The 21,170-nt window shown below is 40.5% G+C and overlaps 1 protein-coding gene across 3 annotated transcripts in view; it reads left to right on the forward strand.

Annotated features, from left to right (window-relative positions):
• Positions 1-19,986, forward strand: part of ankdd1b.S (ankyrin repeat and death domain containing 1B S homeolog) — a 31,449-nt gene extending 11,463 nt beyond the window's left edge. For 2 of the 3 annotated variants that reach the window (XM_041580513.1, XM_041580512.1), the window contains 10 exons: positions 7,318-7,416; positions 9,033-9,137; positions 10,241-10,339; positions 10,456-10,554; positions 13,555-13,653; positions 15,802-15,900; positions 16,363-16,458; positions 17,667-17,868; positions 18,588-18,719; positions 19,529-19,985. In XM_041580513.1, the coding sequence (XP_041436447.1) occupies positions 7,318-7,416; positions 9,033-9,137; positions 10,241-10,339; positions 10,456-10,554; positions 13,555-13,653; positions 15,802-15,900; positions 16,363-16,458; positions 17,667-17,868; positions 18,588-18,719; positions 19,529-19,593 (1,095 nt within the window). In that variant the 3' untranslated portion in view covers positions 19,594-19,985. Of the gene's footprint in view, positions 1-7,317; positions 7,417-9,032; positions 9,138-10,240; positions 10,340-10,455; positions 10,555-13,554; positions 13,654-15,801; positions 15,901-16,362; positions 16,459-17,666; positions 17,869-18,587; positions 18,720-19,528 lie in introns of all 3 variants that reach the window. The other variant, XM_041580514.1, reaches the window with a different exon arrangement.
• The last annotated feature ends 1,184 nt before the right edge of the window (positions 19,987-21,170 follow it).

Genomic DNA, 21,170 nt, shown 5'->3' on the forward strand with positions numbered 1-21,170 from the left:
TTCCCTTTCCTCTGTTTTCTGAATGTTCGGTTGTTTTTGTCTCCTATACAGTATGTATGCAAGGAAGTAGGGGGAGATGGTGCCTATAGTAGCAGTGGGATAATTGTCTCTGGGAAGGGAGTGGGGCTGTGGGATAGCAGGTATAGTAGGGAGAGATGGTGCCTATAGTAACAGTGGATAATAGTTTCTGGGAAGGGAGTGTGACTGTGGGATAACAGGTATAGTAGGGAGCAGGGCCGGACTGGGAGGAAAAAGCAGCCCTGGCAAAAGTATCAAAGCAGCCCATGTTTTCTCGCCAATGCAAAGCATGATATATATATTTTCAACCCCAAGGACTAGGGTGAACTAGAACTAGTGTTTATTAATAAATATTTTAAGAGCTCTATTTCTTGTACCAAGCAGGGTCCATTATCATATAATCACCAGCATTATTGTACACCCTAAATGCTTAAACTGACCCTTGCAACAAATATCCCACCCCAGTTTCTATCACAGCTATTCTGTGGATTGGATTCGTGGCCTAAGAGAGCTTGATCACCATGTGTCACAGTCCAAAATATAATGTTTATATATTATCATCTAATTGTCTCTTAGATTGTTCCTGTGGCTACTCCCATTCCCCCATAAGTAATAAAAAAGCACTACGTTTTCCCCCAGGAATAGTTACCAATAAACATAAACATGTCCTCACAGAACCCATACACACTTCCCACAGTAAATGCTGCCATACTGCATGCCTGGCTGGAGCCCAACTGCCTGCAATTACCTGAGAAGTCTGGCAGATCTTATGCCAATGCCTATCTTTGGGTGCACACAGACACATTCGTTCGGTTCTATATTAACACAACTGGAAAAGCTTACTGGCCTTCTTCTGTGACCTTTCATACCCGTATATGCACTTCCCCTACACTTCCACTAGATGGCGAGGCATTAGAACAGTGATTAGCATATCTCCAGTCTCTCCACCTCTTATGCCACTCTGTTCAAAGCAGGCTGTTTGTTCTATTATCCGGTTTGTTGATTGCCGAAGGTGTTAACTCTGTTGTGGGAACAGTTCATTTACATATTAAAGGCGGGCCTAATTAGCATTTTTCGTCAAGCGGCCCATTTACATTTCAAAGCAAACGGCCCGTCGGGCATTTGCCCGAACCAGTAAATGGCCAGTCCGGGCCTGGTAGGGAGAGATGGTGTCTATAGTAACAGTGGGATAATAGTCTCTGGGAAGGAAGTGTGACTGTGGAATAGCAGGTATAGTAGGGAGAGATGTGTCTATAGTAACAGTGGAATAATAATCTCTGGGAAGGAAGTGTGACTGTGGGATAGCAGGTATAGTAGAGAGAGATCGTGCCTAAATTAACAGTGGGATAATAGTCTCTGGGAAGGGAGTGTGACTGTGGGATAGCAGGTATAGTAGGGAGAGATGGTGCCTATAGTAACAGTGGGATAATAGTCTCTGGGAAGGGAGTGTGACTGTGGGATAGCAGGTATAGTAGGGAGAGATGGTGCCTATAGTAACAGTGGGATAGTCTCTGGGAAGGGAGTGTGACTGTGGGATAGCAGGTATAGTAGAGAGAGATGGTGCCTATAGTAACACTGGGATAATAGTCTCTGGGAAGGGAGTGTGACTGTGGGATAGCAGGTATAGTAGGGAGAGATGGTGTCTATAGTAACAGTGGGATAATAGTCTCTGGGAAGGAAGTGTGACTGTGGAATAGCAGGTATAGTAGGGAGAGATGTGTCTATAGTAACAGTGGAATAATAATCTCTGGGAAGGAAGTGTGACTGTGGGATAGCAGGTATAGTAGAGAGAGATGGTGCCTAAATTAACAGTGGGATAATAGTCTCTGGGAAGGGAGTGTGACTGTGGGATAGCAGGTATAGTAGGGAGAGATGGTGCCTATAGTATCAGTGGATAATAGTCTCTGGGAAGGGAGTGTGACTGTCGGATAGCAGGTATGGTATTGAGAGATGGCGCCTAGAGTAGCAGTGGGATAATAGTCTCTGGGAAAGGACTCTGACCCTTAGTTGAAGGACAATGCCCATCAGTAGGCATGAAAACCATATATTAAGCATAATGGGACAATGCCAGGACTGGTTGCTTAGGACTCACCACTTAAGATCTGAGTGGTTATAAAGAAACGTGAGATTGAGGCAGCTGTGCCATCAAGCAAGAATATTGTTCTCTCAGCATTAAAGACACTGTTAAATGTCTCAGCAAGGCTATGGGTACAAAAATACACCAGTAAATCTGTTATTAACCTTTCAGGCTAAGTTAAGACAACCCAGGGCTGTACTACTAAATGTTACTTGTGATGAATGCTCTGCTTATTGAATTTTTTCTGGCATGAGGGAATTGATATGGAGCCTGATTTAATAAGTCCAACCAGAATTTAAGTATATAATAAGTGATAATGTAACAAAGCAAATATGATGAATGCTGTTCAGTATTTCTTCTATAACAGTGATATTCCAGCCAGAAAGCAAATGTATCCACCATTGTATTCATTGTAATATTTTGCTCAATGCATTAGTCCCCCCCATGCTTGGTTCGTGCATTAAAGGGGTGATTCACCTTAACTTTTAGTATGTTATAGAAAGGCCAATTCTATGCAAATTTTCAATTGGTCCTAATTATTTATTTTTTGTAGTTTATTTTTAATTATTTGCCTTTTCTTCTGACCTGTCCCAGCTTTTAAATGAGGGTCACTGGTCCCATCTAAAAAACAAATGCTCTGTAAGACTACAAATGTATTGTTATTGCTGCTTTTTATAACTCAGGCCTCTCCTATTCGTATTCCAGCCTCTCATTGAAATCGATGGATGCTAGGGGCATTTGGACCGTAGCAACCAGATTGCTAAAATTGCAAACTGGAGAGCTGCTGAATAAAAAGCAAAATAACTCAAAAACCACAAATAATGAAAAATGAAAAGCAATTGCAAATTGTCTCAGAATATCACTCTCTACATCAGGGGTCCCCAACCTTTTTTACCCGTGAGCCACATTCAAATGTAAAAAGAGTTGGGGAGCAACACAAGCATTAAAATTGTTCCTGAGGATGCCAAATAAGGCCTGTGATTGGTTATTTGGTAGTCCCTATGTGGACTGGCAGCCTACAAGAGGCTCTACTTGGCACTATACTTAGTTTTAATGCAATTGAAACTTGCTTCCAAGCCTGGAATTCAAAAATAAGCACCTGCTTTGAGGACACTGAGAGCAACATCCAAAGGGTTGGAGAGCAACATGTTGCTCACGAGCTACTGGTTGGGGAACACTCCTCTACATCATACTAAAATGTAACTCAAGGGTGAACAACCCCTTTAACCTTGAATGTGACTGACTCCTGTGGCAACCTTTATGTTTTTTTTTGTATTGATAGAGCGTAAATATTTTAGTACCATATTGATGTTGCTATTGAAATAAATGTATTTTCATTTCAGATTTCAGAATTTTGCGTCTTTGTGTATTTATTTTATGCATATGTCCCACCATAACAAGTGTAGCGCTATAATAAATTGAGTGCACCGTTCTCTAACTCTGAGCTCCACTCCCAATACTGTGCTCTGGATGAGACCTTAAATCTTAGGGAGTAAGCCCTCACAAACGGTGTGGCGGCAGGGTGTAGTGTAACTGTAACTTGATGCAGGGTGCAAGATTTGGGCGCCAGTGGTTCTTATAACTTAACTAATGAAAATGTTTATTGAACAATAACAATCCTCAATGGAGTGTACATACGAGCAAGCAGGACCATACATAAACAGTGGATAGGCATATACTCACAAGCACCAGTGGTCAGTAGCAGTCCCCACAGGGAAGAGAACATACACAGCAGCAATGAAGGTACATCCAGCTTTCCGCCTTTTCCCTAAGTGGAACCCAGGGGAATCTCTACATCCCTAAGTCTGTACACTTAGTCCCTATTTCTGGGCAATTAGTACCCTGGATCTTAATCCCTCTGACTCTCCTCATCGGAGCCTAAGGCTGCTCAGCTAAATAGCCTGTCTATCTGTCACTCCTTATGGTGAGTGCCTAACCTTACTAGACCTGACCTCTCTAGGTTCCACTCGAGCTCTGCCTGGCTGCTCAGGCTAGAGCCAGCACAAGATGGACCCTAAGCGCATGGCTGCCAAGGACTTTATAGCACAGTGCCATCTACTGGTCACTGTGTGAACACCAAGGGCATAGCTTAAAGCAGAATAATGAAATAGGTCCCCTGTTAGGACCCATTTAGGTATCTATAAACTGGGGATTTGTCTGCAAATATTATTAGGGGTGGCTAATTTACCAGACCCCTACCTACACAAGGGACTTCTTGCTTAGTCACTTTATACCTGGAGGCACCTGAATTGTTGAAAAGTCAGGCAGGTTGGATGAGTTTGTTCAGACTAACTGCAGCTTGGATTCAGCAGAACTGATTAACCCTGTAAGTGCCAGTAGGACTGCAGGGGAGATAGATAAATTATGACTACATGCACGCAGCAATTACACACACACGCATATATATATATATATATATATATATATATATATATATATATATATATATATATATATATATATATAATTGTTCTGCTAAGGGCAGATTGCTATCAGGAAGAGATACCACCTGCTTACCTGAGGGTCAGTGGCTTAACAATAGAGGGAGCAGACCCCCACTCTCCCAGGGGACAGGGGTGGGGACAGCGCCTGATTTGCTAATAAGCCGTCACTAGGCTGGCTGCCTGCGACGCCCCTACCCCCGAAGTGTGTGCATTCGCTACCACCTTAGGTAGGAACCTTGAAATATACAAATGTGAGTAGTTACGTCACTGCTAAAGATATCATGGAAGCACCCATATCTAATAACCATACATAAAGTAAACATACAGATACTTAATGGAGGATTCATTTGAGTAAACTAGGAAATGGCTCTTGTTGGGAATGTAACCAAGTTGCCTCTAATATGTGTCCACCTCATATGCAAGTAGTGATGCACACTGTTTAGCAGAACATTTTGCACTGTGTAAGAAATATGGCGATCCATTTATTACACTATACTTCATAGTGCTTCATACTTCAGAATGCTTCATAAATGAGCCCTAAGGTGGATTGCTTGCACCATAAGTTATACCTCCTTACACTGCCACTTTAACTCAAATTTTTCACTAAAGGGATACTGTCACGGGAAAACATGTTTTTTTTTTCAAAACGCATCAGTTAATAGTGCTGCTCCAGCAGAATTGGGATTGAGATCTGTATCTCAAAAGAGCTAACAGTTATTTTTATATTTAATTTTGAAATCTGACATGGGGCTAGACATTTTGTCAGTTTCCCAGCTGCCCCTAGTTATGTGACTTGGGCTCTGATAAACTTCCGTCACTCTACTGCTGTACTGCAAGTTGGAGTGATATCATCTCCTCCCTTTACCCCCCCCCCAGCAGCCAAACAAAAGAACAATGGCAAGGTAACCAGATAACAGCTCCCTAACACAAGATAACAGCTGCCTGGTAGAATCTAAGAACATCACTTAATAGTAAAATCCAGGTCCCACTGGGACACATTCAGTTACATTGAGAAGTAGAAACAACAGCCTGCCAGAAAGCAGTTCCATCCTAAAGTTCTGTCTCTTTCTGAAAGCACACGACCAGCCAAAATGACCTGAGATGCACCTACACACCAATATTACAACTAAAAAAATACACTTGCTGGTTCATGAATCAAATTTTATTTTGTAGAGTGAATTATTTGCAGTGTAAACAGTGTAATTTAGAAATAAAAACGATATTATAAAAATCATGACAGAATCCCTTAAAATTGCCACCACCCAGCAGTTCTGTTATGCTCCTTCTGGATCAGTGACTGGGTGTAAATGTATCCAATTATCCAAAGCTTTGCTAGGAATCAATGACAACGCTTTGCATATTTTGCCTCCTGTTTCATGACACAAAAGAACCACCTGACTTTGGAACCAGCAGACCCTGATTTAAAGCCCTACTATCTACTGTATTCCTCCCTGTTCTGTGTAATTACAATAGTTGTGTTGGGAGCCTGGAGTGTTTGAGATAAATATGACTGAAGCCAGAATTATGGTAACACATTTTATAACTTGTTGTTTTTAACCCTCCCTGCCAATAAATACACAGGATACAGAATGGCTTTAATAATTAATGGGCTGCCATAATAGCTCAGGGCTGTGCTGCCAGTGCTTGTCTAAGGGCCGTATAACTCAAACCAGCTAAACCAGAAGTCAAAAATACAAAACAGGGTGCTGTGTATTGCACAGAACATAATTATCCAGAAAAAATAGAGTTACAAAGGCTGTACAAAGTTCAGCACCTCTAGTCATAGAAATCAGGGCTGTATATTCTATATAGGATCCAGAAGGTCTGTGCCTAGGAAGGTCACTCCATAACGTCAATCTTGTTGGTCTAGAACCAAGATGTTGCTCGTTTACTGGTGTGTTTGGGTCATTGTCTTGTTGAAACTCCCATTTCAAAGGCATTTCCTCTTCGGCAAAATGACCTCTTCAAGTATTTTGATGTATTCATAATCCCTGGTATTTAATAAATAGGCCCAACACCATAGTAAGAGAAACATCCCCATATCCTGATGCTTATGCCACCATGTTTCACTGTCTTCGCACTGTACTGTGACTTGAATTCAGTGTTTTGGAGTCGTCTGACAAACTGTCTGCGGCCTCTAGACCCAAAAAGAGCAATCTTGCTTTCATCAGTCCACAAAATGTTGCTCCATTTCTCTTTAGGCCAGTCAACGTGTTCTTTGGAAAGTTGTAACCTCTTCAGCACACGTCTTTTTTTCAACAATTGGACTTTGCGGGGGCTTCTTTCTGATAGTTTGGCTTCACATAGGTCTGGAACAACCCATTTTACTCAGATTTTCAGAGAGAAATGCACTATAACCAGCATGCACAACATTTTCTCCTTCCTTCCTTAAATAATGGCCGTAATGGACACCTGTTTTTTCACAGAATGAATAAGCTCACTAGTTGAACTCCACACTGTTATTATTTGGAACACTGCTATTATTTTGAACAAGCCTATTAATGATTCAGTTACACAGAATCAGCAGCATGCATGTCATGACTGTTGGGTCTGTTGGTTTTCTATTACTCTACTACACCTACTAGTAAATTATTTGCCATGTAGAAATATAATTTCTACCAAAAACACTGATTGATCAGGTTAGTGATGTCAGACTGCTATTATTTTGAACACAACTGTATATATTACATTTTGTTTCTCAGCAGAGACATATACATAATCAATATAATATTGCAGAAAATTGCAGCTTCAACAATGTTTTCTCCTTTTATATCATAGAAGAAAAGAAGACCATTCCATTTGGCGGCTGAAAAAGGACATATCCGCATGATTACTAAACTCATTGAGTTTGAACTATTTTCTCTGGAAAAAGACACGGTATGAACCCACTCTTATGGAATGGTCGGCATTTTAGAATTTATTTTAAAATATGACTGTGTCTACTGATTAAATGTATATTATGGCCACAGAAACATTCTCCTTGTTTGTTCTTTTACATGAATTTACATACAGTACACGTCTTCTTTAAACTGGTGAGGGTATCCCTCTGTTCTAGTGTGTTATGTTCCTATTGATTCTCACTGTATAAAAGTGGAGGCAATTGCAGAAAATGATTGCATTTTATTGCTGTGCAGATAAACTGTCATGTGAGCCACTGCCCCTAATGATAACAGTATAGGTTTGGACGCATAAGGAAGATGAAATGGATTATTGAAGATTTAAGAAAATAAAGGCTTTTCTAGGGCTTTTCTAGGGCAAAATAACACCCCAAGGCAATTTAGAAAACAGGAATGAATCATTTGTTGTTCTCTTGAAATTGCTAAATACAAAACCATGAAATAGGTTACTGTGCCCTATAGATGGGTAGGTAGCCAGTGACACATGCAAATCATATTTTGGCAAGGCAAGATGGTATCTGGGTGGACGGTCACCTAGCTAGTTTTCTTTCTTGTAAAGTTCTTACTGATGTTGGGTTAATGGTATTCGATGGCCACACAATCTATTCCTTTGGCACTTCAGGAATTTATTTTCTACTTAAAAACACAGTGTCCTGGGTCATATACAGTAGCTGGATATGGACATGAGAGATATAGAACTCACTCACTGTCAGTTCTGCATAAACTGGCGTCTAGGGTCATGTAGAGGAATAATGAAGTCTGTTGTTCCTAAAAAGCTAATCATTATTAGAAGCTGCATTCATAGAAGCAGACCTTTAAAGGACCACACTTTAATAGTTAGTATGAGCCCATGTATAATAAAATTATGGTTTTAGGGGTTTTCAACAAAAATGGTTCACGGTTAATTGTAGGCTTAGCGCCTAAAGGTGACTAGTTCAGTATTTACTGTATTTAGAGAATGCACTAACACCACTGCTATTATTGTCTACCACTAAAAGTGACCATACACGGGAAGATTAAAGCTGCTGATATCAATCCTTTAGACCGATTCGACAGCTTATCTGCCTGTGTATGGGGGCTTCCGACTGGTCTCCCTGATCAATATCTGGCCAAGATATTGATCAGGGAGGTTTAATTTTTTTATGTGATTGAGGACTGCATCGGCTAGTTGATGCGGCCCTCGTTCAGTTGGCGCCCATTTCCTTAGTTATAATCCAATCATTTAGCCCTAGAGCCAAATGATCGGATTAACCCGATATCACCCTACCGTTGGTGGGCATATCGGGGAAACATCCACTCGTTTGGCGACCTCACCAAACGAGCAGATCTTATAACGTATGTCCACCTTAAGACTCATCTCCAATAAAAACAATGTTGAGAGCCAGTGTCTTAGAGACATACTTTATGTGTGGTTTATTTGTAAATTATAGACAAGCAGTCTGCACTATATGTGTACAGATTATGGTGTGCAGTCTTCACCATAGTGAAGGTTTTCCCACTATAAGGATGAATGGTACAGTGTGTAATTTAATGTTATTTCCAGCTTTACTTTAGAATGGTCTGTGTTTCTGTTATTCTCCTTTTTGTCTTTCACAGGAGGGTAACTCGGCCCTTCACTTGGCTGCAAAAAATGGACATAGCAATGTATTGGAGACTCTTCTGGAAACATGGCAAGAAACTGAAACAGATGAGCCAAATGAGGTACATCCCACAGACGCTGCTGGGATATATAAACCTACATGCTATGTTTATCACAAAATACTGGTGGGTGGGATACTGTTTGTAGTCATGACATTTTTCAGTAAGTCTGAGCCATAGTGCAGGGGTTCCCTTTGTTCGGCACTAGGAACTGTAGATCCGCCTACAACTGCCTTCTTTAATCCTGCCTACCTCTGATAAATTGTCAGTGGGACACTCCAGTTTGAAGGTCTTGAAACACAAGTAAAACATCCTCCTAATGCTAAAATTGGTTGACAAATCAAATATATTTCAGCGAACCAGTCTCTACTTGGCAAATTCTATTGCATAAGAAAACTAGTGGTTCCCATTTAATTCTATAGCGCTTTAAACTTTAAATAACTGTAAAGAGCAACTGCAATTGTTTGCTCTTTATATAAGAGTCCCCCCCCCATTTTTGCAGCCATCTTTGGTTTTTGGTGTGAAATCAGGATCAAGGTTTTTGTTTGGCTGCATTGAGTGGCCCTAAACCGCAACACAAAAAAACTAACAAGAAAAATACACAGACTAGAACTTTGGAAAATTAAAGCCATTCCCCAATAGGGAAACGGTATATAAGGGCTTTGGAACAAGAACAGAAATAAACTTTCTTTTCATTGATTTAAATATCTATATCCATTGCCGAGAAGCCAAAAATACAGAAAAGGCAGCATAGAATATTTGCTACATAAGCTCCCAGATGCTAAACTGAGCCAAACAACTAAAAAAAAAACAAAAACAAACAAACAACAATACATTGTGCAGCCAGTGGCTATTGACATGTAGAATAAAGTGAATTTATATGTACTGCCAGCTGTACCAGCTTGAAATCAGTACTGTTGCTCTCAATTGGCATGGGGTGCAGTAACCCTCATCTAGGGGTATTTGTGCCTCTGTTCCCCAACAGATAAACCCAAGTGGCAGGATATTTATTGCATAAATGGATTCAAGGCAACATTGTGGGATTAATATGCACATAAGACTCATAGCAAAGTCAATATCTTCCTTGAACTACATTAATAGTAATTATAACCATTCAATAAAATATTGTAAAATGTTCATTCTATTTCTTTGCCATATTAAATTAGAGTGGGGAGACACCGTTCTATCTGGCATCTGAAGGAGGGCACATCGATTGTGCAAAATTATTACTGAATAGAGGAAGCAATATCAACACTACAACTAATGTATGTATACACTAGCTCTGCTCCCCGATTCATTGGCTTTTCCTTAAAAAGAGCTGTATAAATATACATTAAGAAGAAGAAATTATGAGTTAATTCCTTGTTGATTCTCTTTGAAGGATGGTTATGGTGCATTGCACATAGCAGCACAGAATGGCTACACCTCCTTTGTCAACTTTCTCTTAAACAATGGGATTGAGTCCACCCCCAAGGCAAATGTAAGTAAAGATACATACTCAAAGAATTCTGTTCCGTTTTCCTTTAAAGGGATACTGTCATGGGAAAAAATTTTTTTTTCAAAATTAATCCGTTAATAGTGCTGCTCCAGCAAAATTCTGCACTGAAATCCATTTCTCAAAAGAGCAAACAGATTTTTTTATATTCAATTTTGAAATCTGACATGGGGCTAGACATATTGTCAATTTCCCAGCTGCCCCAAGTCATGTGACTTGTGCTCTGATAAACTTCAATCACTCTTTACTGCTGTACTGCAAGTTGGAGTGATATCACCCCTCCCTTCCCCCCCCCCAGCAGCCAAACAAAAGAACAATGGGAAGGTAACCAGATAGCAGCTCCCTAACACAAGATAACAGCTGCCTGGTAGATCTAAGAACAGCACTCAATAGTAAAAACCCATGTCCCACTGAGACATTGAGAAGGAAAAACAGCAGCCTGCCAGAAAGCATTTCTCTCCTAAAGTGCAGGCACAAGTCACATGACTGGGGGCAGCTGTGAAATTGACAATATGTCTAGCCCCATGTCAGATTTCAAAATTGAATATAAAAAAATCTGTTTGCTCTTTTGAGAAATGGATTTCAGTGCAGAATTCTGCTGGAGCAGCACTATTAACTGATGCGTTTTGAAAAAAACATGTTTTCCAATGACAGGATCCCTTTAAATTAACACTTATTCACAAGTTTGGAAAAAAAAAAAAAAAGGTTTGTGAAAGCAGATAATGGGACTCCTTGATCAACATTAGGCAAATTTGCCCATAGGCAGTAACCCATAGCAACCAATCAGTGCTTGGCTTTTTTCAGGCAGCTGTAAATCGAACAATAAAGTCAACAATTTCATTGGTTGTCATGGGTAACTGCACATGACCAGTGTTAACAAATGACTCCCAATGTGTCTGGGCCTCATAGTGTGGCTTGAGTTTGAGGTCAGAAGCAGCATGACTGCATATAATAAAAAAGCCAACCGTGCAAGGTTTATGGCACAAATAGGGGTGCCACAAGGTCAGTTGAGAACTCACCTCAGGCTGCAGCAGCCCACAGGTTACCAGGGGCGGCAAAAAGCTGTTCTTGCAATTAAAAGAGCTGAAATTCTGATTTTCAGAATTACAGTCCTTCTAGAGAGCTAGAGTTCTTGCAGAGAGCGCAACTGTGCTTGCGGCCCCCCTCAATTTACTCCGGCACTCACAAAGGTAAGTGCCAGGTGTGAGGAGGTGCGGCATCTGAAAGGCCGCCTCAGGCAGCGAAAACCCCAGAAATGTCCCTGGGAACAAGATACAAGTTTTGTGGCATTGTTGAGACTAGAAATGACAATCTAGGCCTTGTCTCCCATCCAAGTTTATGTAATAATGAATATAAATAATGACATTTTTATGTAGTTGTTTATTGGCCAGTTATGTGCAAGAGACAGCTATCAATAGAATAAGGATGATTTATGTAGGCATGTACTGATCTAAATGTGTTGTGAGCAATAACCCAATGCAGATTGTGTGATAATGTCCTCCTTTCACAAAAACTCGGTATTCTTTAGTTGCATGAGTGAGTTTCTGGGTACGTTTTCTACTATATAACCAATAGCCCCATGGTGCAAGATTGTGTCAGCTGCAAGAAGCAGTAACTGGTAGCTCTATATAGCTTGTGAGCTGTGAATACAAGGACACATGGGAGCCAAATGAATGGGTGGTTGCCATTATGTTTATATGCAACCACTGATTTACTTCCATGTCTTATCCAAAAAGTTGTTACCATTGATGTAAAGTATAGCCAGAAGCATTTTCTTCCTCCAGAAGCTGGGGCCAGATAGATGACTCAATTGCTGCTTCCAAGAGGGGCCAGTGAGTAACTCCAATGTGGCAGTCAGATGAGAGAGAGGCAGTCTAGGTGAAAGAACCATCAGCTCTAAATGTCATCTAGATCAAGAACCATGATGCTTGGCAGTGCAGTGTTTTACCTTGCAGTGTCTTACTGTGCACCTTCACATGATGTCAGCACAATGTCCCTATTGTTATACTTTATTTATATAGCACCAACATATTGTACGGCACTTTACATTACTACCCCCAAACTGGAACCGAGTATAAAGTGATTAGGCAGATAGGAGAAGAGTAGAGAGACCACTGGATTCTTTCTTCATATATGTCTGTGTTTCGTGTGTTTATAGAACATACATTCACTCCCAGGCCTAAATGTAATAGTATAGATCCCAACTACCCATGGCACACCGATGGTATATTTGGGGAGCTGGGATGTAGAACTGGGCTAGAGAAGCCAATGTAAAGGTAACTCAGCCAAACCAACAAGTACCAATGAGAAGATCAAACTGCCAACATTTTTTGCTGTGCTATGTTTTTGTGCGCATGGCTTCCACTGTAATAGTATACCAAAACACACTTTTCTTCGGCAAACCACTTACTTTCTTTCCATAGTGTCACCCAGTTCCATTAGTGATCCTTCCCCAAGGGCCGCTGTACGGACACTTATATGGTTTGTCATTGCTATCCATCAGACGTTCAGAACACAACTGGGCGCAATTACTAAATTGCAAATTTTCTCCTTATCCTCCAAAGTTTGCAGCAACGTTATATATTCTTGTAAAATCGGAGTAACACCATTTGTGAGTGTAATGTGTCACAATTATGCCCGACAAAAGGACACCAAAGTCCACCAGAGCAAAGCTAATGTGCCAAAACTTGGTCATACTTGTGTTGTAGTAAATTTGCTAATGTTGTGGCACATTTGAGTTTCTGGAGAACTTTGACATTAGTTTAAATGTAAATATGTCCTCATGGTGCAGAATGACCCGGCCTGAGACACACATGGAAAAACAAGAACTACGTGTCGCTCTGTGTGTGTGTTTTCTGTGTGTTCACTGAACGGGGTTTACAGTTGATACTAATTATTTACGGGGTATTTACGGGTATTTACTGCAATGTGAGCGGGTGGAACTAGAAAGGTCATGTGATCTGAAAGTGAACTATATCTTTACAGGAAAGAAACAATCCCTTCCACCTCGCCCTCCTGTATAATCACATGGATACCATTGACATTCTGCTAGAGAGAAAATACGATATTAACGCTACAAACATGGTAAGTGCTTTATTACCGCTGCATCAGCGTGAAGTGCACGATGAATATAACTACAATGAGCTAAAACACAACGGCAAATTACAATTTTATTACCCACAATGCATCATTTTCCTCAGAATTTTTACACATACACCCAGGAGCAGAATGATCAAAGTTCGAGATGAAACAATTAAACCAATCTTTTTAAAAAAAATAAATAAAACTTTTTTACTTGCAGATGGAGAATATAAATATCTATGAAAGAGGTGGTTCACCTTTAATTTAACTTATAGTATGTTATAGATTGACTAATTCTAAGCAACTTTTCAATTATTATTCATGTTTTCTTTTTTATAGTTTTTGCATTATTTGCCTTTTTCTTGCCAGCTTTCAAATGGGGGCAGCAACGTAACTAGAGGAGGGCGGGCCCTGGCGCGGGACTTGCAGCCGGGCCCCCGTACTCCCAGAATCCGCCCGGAATCTGCGGTGGCGAGCTGCCGGGGGGCCCTGAGGGGGTGCGGGGCCTGGCCCAATTGCACCCACTGCTCCCCCGATAGTTATGCCACTGAATGGGGGTCACTGACCCCATCTAACAAATGCTCTGTAATAGTGATGTGCGGATCGAGTTTTTCTCAACCTGCACCTGCCTGTACCCAACTTCCCCATTCCATTTATAGACCTGCTCCGACCCGTCCATGATGTCACAAAAAGGGCAGGGCAGGCTCAGTTTATAGAACAGGAAGTCAAAAGCCGGCAGTTGCAGGAGCGGGTGGTGAGAGCAGGCAGAAGAGCTCAACCCAAACCCGCCCATGACCTGCAAGAGGAGCAGCGAGGTCGGCCCGAACCCGCCTGACCCACGGGTATCGGGCTGGCCCTCACATCACTACTCTATAAGGCTACAATTTTATTGTTTTTACTACTTTTTATTCCTCATCTTTGTATTCAGGCCTCTCCTATTCATATTCCAGTCTTTTATTCAAATCAAAGCATGGTTGCTAGGTTTATGTGGATCTGAAATTGCAAAATAACTAAAAAAACACAAATAATAAAAAATTAAAATCAATTGCAAATTGTCTCGGAATATCACTCTCTACATCATACAAACGTTACATTAAAGGTGAACAAACTGTTTAACATTTCCAGAGTATTTTCTACAATGTTTTCTTGACAAAAAAAAATGTGTGTACTGAAAGCATGCCAAGACCCACTGATAATAAAGACCTCAATGTGTTTCACCGGAAATCCTTCCTTCCTTCCTCATACTCAACAGTTCCTCATGTTATCGAGAATTCTTCCCTTTCTTCCCCAGTCTATCGGAGCCACGTGCATTTCCCCAAAATGCAAGAAGCTTTCTGCACAAAAATAAAATTGGAGCTTTGATGAATATGCTACTCGTTTCTCATCTTTTTTTGTGTGTAAATCCCCCACAGGCTGCCATTGTACTTTGCAAGGAAAAATGACTTTCCTTTTTTTTTTTTTTACAAACTTCATTTTCTACTGATTGTGTCCAGTTAGCTGCAAAAAACAGCAGGGGGCACTGTTGTTTCAAATTCATCATATTAGTGTACAAACGAATACCCTGAAAACTATAAGAATGGTGTAAATGGCTAAAGGACTCAGAGGAGCAATTTTACATTTATTTGAGGGTTTACATTTTCTTTAAAGAGGGTTCTATTAAAATAAGACTGATATTCGGTGGAATTCACAAAAGCGTCTGGAACGAAAAAATGTCTTTTAAATGTCGTAGAAAGTGTCATAGTAACAGGCGACAAATTCACAGAGCAATTACCCGACAATTTTCCGCTGTGTACGACACTTTTGAAATAGTGTCGGTAATAGTGGGCGTGTTTTTTTCAGCACCACTTTTCCCGACATTTTTGTGAACTCATTTGTTTTGCCCACAATTTTTCCGACACATTAGGCTCTCCAAAATGAAAATGTTGGTCAAATTGTGTTTTGAAAACGCTCGGTAACATGTCATTCCTCGATCGAAAAGATATACGACATTTTAGAAAATTGTCGGACTTACAAGACATTCAGAAACGGTAACATCTGCCTTTTCCGTTCGTACGACATTTTACAAATTTGTCGACCGCCACTTCTGGGTTACTTATTTTACGGACACTTTTGTGAATTCCCCCCCTTTGTGTTTTTCTTATTTAACTGCAGAGGCAACAGACCCCCCTGCATCTGGCAGCTGAATACAAGAACACGGAGCTGGTGGAAAAGCTTCTCATAGCAGGATGTGATCTCACAATTGCTGATAAGGTAAATATGCCTCCCATGTCTTCCATAGCAATAGTGGGGCATAGTTATAAAGCTGTTTCTTTGCTATTGCCATTATGATGCACTGGAGTAAGGGTAGCTCAGCAACTCAAATATTAAGAGCATTTTAAATGAATATGATATAAACCCAGCTTTTAGAAGGACCCCTATTTCTTCTGATGCAGCTGTTGATTATAAGTGCAAAATTTGATGACTCTGGCAGCATCTCAGTGCTCCCCCAAATATCAGCTAGCAGCAATAACTGGGGCTGTCTAGTATGTGTATATATAAATATACTGTATATATATATATAAATATAAATATATATATATATATATATATATATATATATATATATATAGTTTGTAAATTAAATAAAAAAAAAACTTATTTTTGTTTGCACAAGACATATACAGATTGTTGAATGCCATAGTAACATCTTCACTGGTGCATTACACTCTACAGCAAAGAAAAACTTCCCTGGGCACAGCGGCACGGAGCAATCACATCCTCATTGTCGATATGATTATCAAAGCAGAGAGATACTACGAATGGAAAAAGGTGAGGGGCAGAAAAGTTGACATTAGGGGGAATCAATTGAGTGGATGCTTTATAGTTAGCAATTCAGCTCACGGGGATAGGGCAGGAAAGACTGTATTGGAAGTTATTTCTAGGGGGAAAAAGCTGAATTGTAGGTAAAAATCACAGCTGGTTTATGCACTTTTTTTGCACCCTTTTAAAGGGGTTGTTCACCTTTAAATTAACTTTTAGTATGATGTAGAGGGAGAAATTCTGAGACAATTTTCCATTGGTTTTAATTTTTTGTTATTTGTGGTTTCTGCATTAATTATCTTTTTTATTCAGCAGCTCTCCAGTTTGCAATTTTAGCCATCAGGTTACTAGGTTCCAAATAACCCTAGCAGCCATGCATTGATTTGAATAAGAGACAGGGATATAAATAGGAGAGGGCTGAATAGAAGCATCAGGGGCGCTCCACCAATGAGGCGAGTTGAGGCACCAATGCCGCTCCTGGTAACTAAGAGCCGAATTTCCGGTTTTCAAACTATTCGTGCTGAGAGCGCTATTGCGCTCTCAGCACGAATCGTCGCGGACCGCCCCTGCCCTCTCCGGCGCTATAAAGGTTAGTGCCAGGAGGAGGGAAGGGGGCGGCGAAAGAAGGCCGCCTCAGGCGGCATTATACCAAGAATCGCCCCTGAGAAGGATCAGTAATAAAAAGTAGCAATAACAATACATGTGTAGCCTTACAGAGCATTTGTTTATAGATGGGGTCAGTCGGTGGGATGGCACTTGGAAAGCTTGATTTTCCGAAGTTGCTGCGCGAGGAAACTTCAGGTTACTTCGGAAAGCCGATTCGATCCGAATGCAATCCCGCCTGCTAGAATGTAAAGGCAGTTCGGGGAGATTAGTCGCCAGAAGAAAAAGCAATTTGTCGCTGGACGACTAACCTCCCGAAATAGCAGCGTGTCTCTGCACTAAAGGTGAACCTCCCATTTAAATATCTGAGACCTTTCTTTAATTTCACTTTGATGTCTTTGAGCCAACATAAGCCGAACCATTACCTAACGGGGGGCCCCAACTGCAGGATATGAATGAAAACAAGGCCAAACCATTCTGCCAGTTTGTGTGCTCTATTCTTCTTACTCCTATAGTGACTCATTTGTGCTGAATGAACAATATGATTTATACTGGATGGAAGGAATCCAGTGCCAGGCTTTAACACTTTGGCATCTTTTCATATTGTTTTTAAGAGAAGTTCTGACAACACTGAGCAGGGTGAACAGGAGGAGAGTGTAACATTTAAGCAGGACCATTCATCCAAAACCAGACTGATCCGATCTGCTCTGTGGAACCTGGCATATAAGCACCTCAAACTGGACGAATGGAAAAAGATGGCTACGGGGTGGAAGTTCACGGAAGCTCAGGTGAAAGCTATTGAGGAACAGTGGACAGGTACAGTAATCATCAACATTTATCATTGCTGCATCTTATAAAGGAACCGGTATCACTCACTTATCTGCCTCTGTACTGCAGTATGAGGGGATGGGCACAGATGCCATTTCACCTCTGTCCTCACCATCAGAGGTTCCCTGGGGGTTATCTGATCTAAAAGCAAACTATGTTAAGGGCAGAGCCACACGCTCAGATTCGGGGGAATTAGTCGCCCAGCAACAAATCTTCTTCGAGGCGACTAATCTCCCTGAACTGCCTCCTGCCGCCTAGAATGTAAATAACAGATGGGATGGCAATCGGTGCGCTTCATTTTCCGAAGTCGCATCATGAGGAAACTTCGGGCGACTTCGGTAAACGGATTGCTCCGAGTCCATCCTGCCGGCGATTTCGATTCTAGTTCATGGAGATTAGTTGTCCCGAAGAAGTGGCGATTTATTTACATGAAGCAGAGTTTTACATATGAGCTGTTTTATGCAATATCTTTTTATAGAGACCTACATTGTTTGGTGGGTATAGTTTTCCTTTAAAAAGGGGACCCAGCCCTCCTGCATTGCCAGGAGCCCCATTTCTTTAACTGTGACCCTGGGATGATTGCATATTCATGTGAATAACTCTTTTGGCTATTGGGGTTAGAAGAGCTGATGGGACCAAGTGTGGGTGACTGTCATTTTGCCCTGTGTAATTAAAAGGTACAAGTACTAACCCCATTTTTTTCACAGGAAAAGAAAGCTACAAAGAGCATTGTAACAGGTTGCTGCTGATCTGGCTCCATGGGGTTCTATTGGCCAAGGAAAACCCTATTAAAACTCTGTATGAGGTTCTGGTAGAAATGGGACACAAGCAGACAGCTGGTAATTTCTAAACACCATATATATAGATGCATAGACTAGGGATGCACCAAATCCACTATTTCGGATTCGGCCGAACCCCAGAAACCTTCACAAAGGATTCGGCCAAATACCGAACCAAATCTGAATTTGCATATGCAAATTAGGGGTGGGAAGGAGAAAACATTTTTCATTACTGTCCCCACCATATGCAAATTAGCTTTCGGATTCTGTTCGGCCGGCCAGAACGATTTAGCCGCATCCGAATCTTGCTAAAAAAGGCTGAAGCCTGGCCGAATCCTGAACCATAATCCTGAATTCGTTGCATCCCTCATATAGACTCATGCACTGCCTTTATAGAAATGAGGGGGAGCCCTGCAACAGGATGCCATTGTGTGTTTATCTCTTATCTCTGCTGGGGAAAAATTAAAATGATTTTATTTTTAGTGCTTTCATTTATGCAACTGAAAACCTTGAGGTCAAGCAGTTTCCAGTCCCAGTCTGTTTCTTATTCAGTGGAGCAATAAATAACAGTAAAATGGGAAAATATCTCAGGGGCACATGCTTGTGTCAGTGCCATTGTATCAGTAGTTATTGCAACATGCAGATTATGTGAAGGATTCCAATCCCTTTTACTGTGCACTGAACATTCAATTTTCTAGAGGCCAGTGCTGTTTTGCCATTTCTTTTCTATACGTTACACATGTACATTTCTAAACTAACCAACAATAATGTAAATAATTAAAATTCATTTAAATATGAAATGCCCCTTTAACTTATCCTATCATTAGTTTGCAGCTGTAAAAAGGAAGGTGTTTGCTCTTTTCCCACAGAAAACTTCAGAGTAGAAAGCAGCAATGAGAATACTACAGAGGCCAAGAAATGCTGTATTTCATAAACAGAAGCCATCGGAGGAACTCCCCAAATGTAATGCACCTCTCATGAGATCCACTGCCAGCCAAGGCCGACCTGCCTGGAATGGCCCAGTGTTTGCAGTACTGACCCACAGTAATGGAAGAAAGCTTTCAAGAAGTAGTGCAGAATTATCATCATAAATCAATCTTCATCAGAACTTGCATTCTGCAAAAATAGCAGCACTAGATCTGAATATTTTAAATTTTTGAGCGCACCTTGGGAAATCATCAGAACAGATTTCCACCAACCAGACGCAATCCAACCACACTAAGGAGGTTATTTATTAAACTCCGAATGCCAAAAACCCTCAAAATTTGTGTTTTTCTACTATAAAATTCGAATCTTTTCAGATTTATTATACCCCAAAGATGGAAAAAGTCAGATTTAGAAAATCTGGCATCTCAGAATTGCTGAGGTTGCATATAAGTCAATGGGAGAAGTCCTGAAGATATCTTGATCTGCGCTGGGGTTCGTGCAATAATCCGAAGATTTTGTGGTCTTCGGGCAAAAGTTTAAGAAAAATCAGAGTTTTCGGGTGGAAAATTTGTACAATTAATTTTTTCACAATTTTTTTCAGGTTTTTCCCTGCACAGGAAATTATCGGGAAAATGTATTGAAAAATAAGGGGAAAAAACCTGTGCGGAGTAGTTTTCAGAAAATGATGAGATAAATTTGGACTTTGATAAATGGGCCTCCTTGGTTTTCCTGCACAGAACCAAACTGGCTATAATAGAATAGAATATAGAATATTATATACAGAGCAGGCAAATAGATTCCTTGCTGAATGTCCCACTTTTACATTGTTTTTTTCCTTTACATTCTAATAGATTCTTTCCTACTGTGCATTGGGTTTATTATGGATGCCCTGTAGGTCACCTGGTCTTCTTATCTACGGACTGTGTTTTATCCACTGAACTTGCCTGTGATAAAGTGATTGTATTGTATATAGATAAAGTGCTATATTTTTTAGAAAAAGTTGTGTTGTTGTTTAAATGAAATGAGAATATTTATCTTGCAATACATGGACTAATGAAGTTAGGTAGAACTCCAGAACCAGCACTAGTGATGGGCGAATTTGGGGCGTTTCGCTTTGTGGAAAAATTCGTGAATTTCCTGCAAAATTAGTGAAACGGCGAAAAAATCACAAAACTATGCCAGCGTCTCGTATTAGTTTTTGGCGAAATTGACGGCAGCGAATTTTCACTGGCGAAAATGTCACTGACCAACTAAGTCTAAGCTGATAATCCTCGATCCACCAGGTTTATAGAAAACACGCCCAGATGATTGTGCAGTGAATAAGTTTGGGAACCTGGTCATTCAGCCTGGTTATACTGATAAATGATAGGAATAAGAAGAAATCCACTTCCGACACACACAGATCAATGAACCATAGTTTATAAAGTCAGAGAGAGCTTAAATCTTGGAGATTTACTAAGGTTAGAATGGTAAATTCGAATTCTCAAATTAATTTTTTTAGTCAAAACTTTTTTAAAATCACCAACTTGAATTTGAATGTGAGATTTATCACATCTCGACCATGGAAACAATTCTAATTTGATA

Source organism: Xenopus laevis, chromosome 1S (assembly GCF_017654675.1).
Source record: "Xenopus laevis strain J_2021 chromosome 1S, Xenopus_laevis_v10.1, whole genome shotgun sequence".
NCBI classification, from domain to species: Eukaryota; Metazoa; Chordata; class Amphibia; order Anura; family Pipidae; genus Xenopus; species Xenopus laevis.